The sequence below is a fragment of the Stegastes partitus genome, unplaced genomic scaffold (assembly GCF_000690725.1).
Source record: "Stegastes partitus isolate 25-593 unplaced genomic scaffold, Stegastes_partitus-1.0.2 Scaffold7, whole genome shotgun sequence".
In the NCBI taxonomy this organism is placed as follows: domain Eukaryota; kingdom Metazoa; phylum Chordata; class Actinopteri; family Pomacentridae; genus Stegastes; species Stegastes partitus.
This window is the reverse complement of record NW_007577738.1, coordinates 911,780-918,472: the sequence shown is the minus strand read 5'-3', so window position 1 is coordinate 918,472 and position 6,693 is coordinate 911,780. Positions and strand designations below refer to the sequence as shown.

General features: G+C 43.0%; 1 protein-coding gene across 1 annotated transcript in view; it reads left to right on the top strand.

The window, feature by feature from the left end:
* Positions 1–4,824: 4,824 nt before the first annotated feature.
* The window catches only part of zic5 (zic family member 5 (odd-paired homolog, Drosophila)), a 2,838-nt gene continuing 969 nt past the window's right edge, over positions 4,825–6,693 (top strand). The window contains exon 1 of the mRNA XM_008282175.1: positions 4,825–5,900. Within this exon, the coding sequence (XP_008280397.1) occupies positions 4,859–5,900 (1,042 nt within the window). The 5' untranslated portion in view covers positions 4,825–4,858. The remainder of the gene's footprint in view (positions 5,901–6,693) is intronic.

Sequence of the window (6,693 nt, the reverse complement as noted above, 5' to 3'; positions counted from 1 at the left end):
AGAGAGAAAAAAAATCCAAACGTGACGAAGTGAAGAGTTTCCTTGTGTCCTCTCCTCCCGACAGCTAAAACGAGTTAAAATACACTCTGAGAATTAAATAATTATCTTACTAGGTGTCTTCTGCGCGCACAGAAGGAGAGCATCTCAAAAAACGGCTTTCCAATTGGGCATGTATTTGTTTCTCTGGCTCGCCTGTGTTTATCGCGGAGGGTCCCTGTTTCTCCGTGGACTGGCTCTACCTCCTCTTCCGCCCCCTTTAACTGGAGCCCGTTCATTCATTCCTCGCCGTCTCATTGGCCACTGCGCCTCATCAATCCCAGGTGCCCCTCCAATAGCAGGTAGCGCTTTGGCGACTTAATAGCGCAACGCCATTTTCCACTAATAATTACCGCCTACTTTTAGGCAGAAGATTTCAGGGGTGTGTGTGTGTGTGTTTGTTTGTGTGTGTGTGTGTGCGCGCAGGCGAGAAGGATCACGACAAGAGAGAGGAGAGAACGTTTTTGTTGTTTATATTCTGTAGGTGCGAAGTAGTAGTATGGATCTTATTTATTCATTTATTTTTAAGAGGAAAACGTGGCTTTGGAGGAGAAATACCAGGAATGTAGAAAGTTAAAGAAAGTGGAAAATGATCATTTAGCTGCTTAATATGCATGTGACAACACAACTCAGAGTATTTTGACGTTTACAAAGTGAAAGGTGGTCATTTGTGGTGTTGTTGGAGCTGACAGTTGGTTTTGTGTTGCGTTCCAAAATGTTTAGTTTGGATGGAGGTGTAACAGCAGAAAGGTGAATGATTACAATTAGACTGTTTTAAGGCAAATCAGTCATTTATTGTATATGTATACACCAATATATAATCCATCTATCTATATCAATATCTGTAGATAGATATAGATATGGTGCGTGTTCTTTTTTGTTCTAATACAACTCCACTAAATTCTACTTTGTTGTGTTTTTGTAAAGGTATTAGTTTTTAGTTTGAGCCACTTAATTCTTCCCAGCTGAAAAAGCATGTGTGGCTCCATATGGAGTCCAGCGGTTTTTCACTGGTTGTACAACCACAACTGGGCTTTTAGTGGTGCTCGACTTCTCACACTGGCAACCGCCACCGCTTGTTGTTGGTTCTTTAATGGTTCTATATGCTGCTAGTTGCGCTTCCTCGGTGGTTCACACCAATTAAGTTACATGTTATGGTGGTGAACTGTGCTAAGATCCGAGTTAACCCTTAGTGACCTGTGAGGTCGAGACTGCCCTGAGCTCACAATAATGGAGCTTCAGCAGTAGAGGAGGATGTTTTTCTCTTCTTCTTTTTATTTTGAGCTGATTATGAAGTAGGTGGTTTTTGTGATCATGGCGATACTGCCTTTTTTTTTTTTTTTACACTTAACCATAAATCTTCCTCATGAGGATTCCCATTTCTCTCTCACACACACAGACACACGCAGACTTGACAGAAAGACATTTGCTTCATTTTATGGCAACTTCCCTCCACAAACACGATCTGAAACTGCAAACAGGCCACACAGCACAACGTACAAGTCAAATGAAGTTTACTTACATTTTCACCAAAACCAGAATCCCACCAGCTCTGCCGTCTGTCTGCCTGTCTGTCTATCTGTCTATCTGTCTGTCTGTCTCAGCTCTCCGAGGCTCTCTGGGCGACAAATAATGGCGAAGGCGAGGGAAAACGTTTTAAAAAACTTTTTTTTTTTTTTTTTTTTTTTTGGGAAATTGTGTGTCTCCTAGCTCGGAGTGGGACAGGCTGAGCGTTGTGTGCCATTCTTCCAAGTCTATTTCAACCCGCACCACAGGAAACGCAGGAGCTGATCCAAGTTCAAAGTCACGTCTGCCGACCCCTATAAGAAGTTCTTTATTTCTCTGGAAAACCACAGAAAAAAGAAACCTTCCCCAGATAGGGGGAAAAAGGAAAATTTAGAGGAAGAAAAAAAAAATCAATCGGAAAGAGGCACATGGTTGCGGGTTTTCCCTTCTGCTTGGGAAAAGAAAAGGGGTCCAGCCTATTGAAAAAATCCCCCAAAGACCAAGTATTTCAACAGGTTTTAGAAGCACACATTGAAACATGGCCCTACAGATGTAACAATTAAATCACTTGAAATATGAGGCTGCTGAAGTGATCTGAAATTGGAGGTGAGAGAAGAAGAACAAGTGGTAATAAAATCAGCGGTCTTGATCACATAAGGGCGCTCATGGCAGCGTATTATAATGGGTGCCAAAGGCGTATTTCTTGCCCTGTGTTATCTGACAGTATCAATATGTTGACACACTGGAAGGTTACTTGTGTGGCTTCCGTGACCTTGTGTTTCATGGATGTTTGACCTATGACCCGTTAAGACCACATATGTTGCCCTCTTGACTCCTTTTGGTAAAATAACCCTGTTTATGACAAAGCGTCTTTGTTTTAGAGAGAGAGAGAGAGAGAGAGACAGAGAGAGGGAGAGAGAGAGGGAGAGAGAGAGAGAGGTTCAAGACGCCCCCCGCTTCTGTCTGGGGCATCGACAGTTTTTTGGGGGGGTAATTTGGAAGCTATAAGTCAATAAAAATGAACTCATTCCTTCAGGAGACTCTGTTCTCACTGTGTTATTCCATCTTTTAAATTTCAGAATAAGAAAGATAAAGGAGGGTGGGTGGGGGGGGCATCATATTTACAAACTGTTCAGATTTTATTCATGAAAATCTTCTATCTTGGTGTTGATTTTGTCCATGTGTGGATTAGTTGCAATTTACTGTGCTGCTTAATTTATTGCGTATGAAACACTACACAAATCATAAACAACGCAGCCACTGCGCCTTCTGGGTTTTATGGGGCTTCCAGGAGCTCTGTTTGGAGCTGGGCAAAATTCATTTATTTATATATTTATTCATTTAACGACGTCCCCGAGACACAACGGTGCAAACACACACACATACACACACACACACAGGTGGTCATGGGTGATATATGTTTAGAGACTTAAAAAAATATATAATAATAGTATAAACATGAGCCAGAGTCATTTTGCAAATTATAATAACAGGATCATCTGTTAATAAACACCATCCTCATGGACAGAGATTTTATTTTACGTAATTCTGCAACAGCTTATGTGCATTTTTGTTATTTTTAAAAATTATTTAAGTCTTCATCTCAGTTGCAAATGATCATAAATCAATTTCAATGGGAACATCATGCGCAACAGCCCCATGATATGCAGCTCTCCTTTCTAACGTGATGGAAATCAATAAGAAAACTTCATGGGCAGGACCAGTGCGCCACTGGTTAAATATGTGAAGTTGTTTGTATTTTTATTTATTTATTATTATTATTGTTATTATCTTAAGGCCAGCGTCCTTTTCAGGTTACAAACCGTGCTAGTTGACAGGGTGGTTTGTAGTTTTTTAGGCGACTTCCCCCCCAATTCGATTGGAAACATGAATTAAGACATGTCAGTGACTGTTCCACGTACTGCTGTCAACAGGAGCATGATCTGTCAGTGAAGTGAACTAAATGCAGTTTAAGTGTCTGCCAACCCAGGTCAGAACCAAGACGAGAGGAAAATAATGTTTTTGCTGGTGTGCAAAAAGAAAGAAAGAAAAAAAAAAGCAGCTTTGAAGGTCCTGCCAAGACAGTCACTGAAATAAAATGTCAAGCTGATTTAGTTTACTGCTGAACGTTTACACCTCCAACAAAAGGTCTGCTTTAACTTTTAATGCATGAAAACCACAATTTAAATTATCTTAATATTTTTTTTCTTTGTTTTTAACAGGAACAGTTTGAGAATTTAAAAAAAAGGTCTGAACAAATATACGTTAAAAAGATTTTTGTTGGTTTTCCAAACTTCAGCAGAATGACAGGCTGCACTGTTAAAGCTCAATTAAATGCTTCTTTGAATTTAACTGCGGCAGCCACATTCATTCTCATCGCCATAGGAAGAAAATGAATGATATCCACAGAACACTGAGCAATGACTGCTGCTGAGAGCGAAGGGTTAAAAATAACAACATCTAAATCCAGGGAAACCTATTCTTCTGATGCTTGCGCAGCTTATTGATTTACCTTTAACTGTATTTTATTTTTAATCTGGAAATGCCTGCTCACACGCGCTTCTGTCATCTTCTATTTTCCTGACAATTCATACCATGTCTTTTAAAAACCGGCATGTTTTCGAAGTGATTCTTTTTCACACACAAACATTTTTTTAATAGGAAATAAATAAACTTTGCGCCACTGCTGCCTTTTTTTTTTTCTTTTTTCTTTTTGTACCACATCAGCTCTCTGGTCACATCTTTTTTTTTTACACCAGCCACATAAATCCACCAGCAGTGGGCATGTTTTTTTTTTCTTTTTTTCTTTTTTTTATGACAAAAATCATATCCATACACAGACATTTGGTCAAAATCAAAACACGGATCAACCAAGCTGCACTTGTCACATAAACTGATATTTCGGTCATCCACATGCAGCAGCACCAGTAAACATGGAGCCGCACAAACAGATCTGCTGGTAACTTTGTGAGTACAACTTTTTGGAGTCAACAGCGATAAAGAGAGTGAGGGGGCGGAACCCTGCTGAGCCCCTGCGCTGAACGACAGCCAATCGCTTCGTTCTCCTAACTGCCAGTCACCGAAATCCGTCCAATACCCGCAGTGCCATTTCTAAACTGTATTCCCCACTGTGTCCTCCAACTGTTGTATGTTCTGCCAATCGCTTGAGGACAGAGTGGGAAAAGGAGCAAGCAGAGTTAGAAGCCGGACAAAAGAACTTATAGACCCCTTATATACATATTTTCCTAATGTTTTAGAGAGCGTGGTGTGGTGAAAAACAATTGCGGTGAGTGCGGATGGACTTGTCAGTGTAGTTATGGAGCCCCCTTTAAGCAAGAGGAATCCGGCGATAAGATTAGCGGATTTGGCAGCGACTCAACCCCTTCCTCATCAGAATATGACAGGCTTCCCGGGGCTAGGGGGGCATCACCCTCTCTCCCACCATGCCCACCTCCACCCTGGGGAGCTGGGCAACGACCCCGGAGTGGCACTCACTCCATTTGGACCAGAGCACATGGCACAGACAAATGCTCTCAAACTTAGCCCATCTCAGCACATTCAGAGCCATCCCGAAGCCCAGACCGCGGCATCTTTCACTTCTGCTCAGACCACAGTTGGTTTCCCCGTGGCTCACCCCCACTCAGGCTACTCAAGCAGCAGGGACTTCATCCTCAGGAGAGAACTCTCAGCCTCTGCTATGCATGCACTTGGCGACCAGCATAGTTCCGCCTCCTCCCCTCATCACCATGGCATGTTCATCTCCCCAACAGGTGCTTATGGGCACACGGAAAGTGGGGCCCATTCACTTTTCACTGGACTTCACGACCAGGCGTCCCCAGGTGCCCACCACCATGCCCTCAATGGGCAGATGCGCCTGGGTATACCGGGGGACATCTACGGCAGGCCAGAGCACTTCGGGCACAGGCCAGAGCACTATGGACCGTCTTCTCTCCACAGCTACAACTCCATGAACCTCAATGTGAACATCGCTTCTGCTCCTCACGGAGCCGCGGGGGCGTTTTTAAGATACATGCGGCAGCCCATAAAGCAAGAGCTAATCTGCAAATGGATTGACCAGGAGCAAAGTCAGAAAAAGCCCTGCTCTAAAACTTACAGCACCATGCACGAACTGGTCAACCACGTCACGGTGGAACATGTCGGGGGACCGGAGCAGAGCACTCACGTCTGCTTTTGGGAAGAATGTCCGCGGGAAGGAAAGGCGTTCAAAGCGAAGTACAAACTGATAAATCACATCCGAGTTCATACGGGAGAAAAGCCCTTCCCGTGTCCTTTCCCTGGATGTGGAAAAGTGTTCGCTCGATCGGAGAACCTAAAGATTCACAAGAGAACTCACACAGGTCAGTACTTTTGATTGTCTCAAACTTGCACCGCACAGTCTGTAAAATATCGCTTGTTCTCGGGTCAGTATAAAACATCCGACGCGACCTTGTTTTACTGTTCACATCCTAAACAGATGGACAGTGCGACCGTGCGTAATTGCGCGTAGAGGCGAGAAAAAAAATACTTTTTTATTCAGTTACGCATTGGCACAGTGCGTAAACGTGTTTCATTTCCTTTCTTTTATATAAACTTTTTTTTTTTACTTACTGGCCGAGACGCCTGCAGTAGGCGTGAAAGGATTAAGGCATATGATTTGTAAAACGTGCTTACGTACGTGCAGCACAGCGCTAGAACACACGTAGATGTAATTGTCTCCAGGCGCAGGACGTTTACGCAAAAGCGCAGTTTATACATCGACGAGTCCATCACATGATGCGTGATGTCTAAACAAGAACATATGTATTAGGTTCAGACACTGATTCACTGTTGACCACCGGGGAAAAAATCAACCATATGATGCAACCTCTGTGCTGCTGCCTGCAGAGAAATAAAATCTATCCGGATATACTGTGGACCATCGTGATGATAAAACGTCCGTCAGAGCTGCTTTGTGCGCTCAAGACAGTTCGTCTGAGCAGATTGACTTTCCAGAACGTTAAATTCTCATCTGTGAGATCTAGTTTTGTTGTTCTTACATAGATTAAGGGTCTAGTCTGGCCCCCAAAAAGCTTCATTTTGCCTCTAGACAGGCCTCTCCGTCTTATAGAACCGTTTAAAATCCCCAGGGAAATAGATTTATCAGAAACTGAA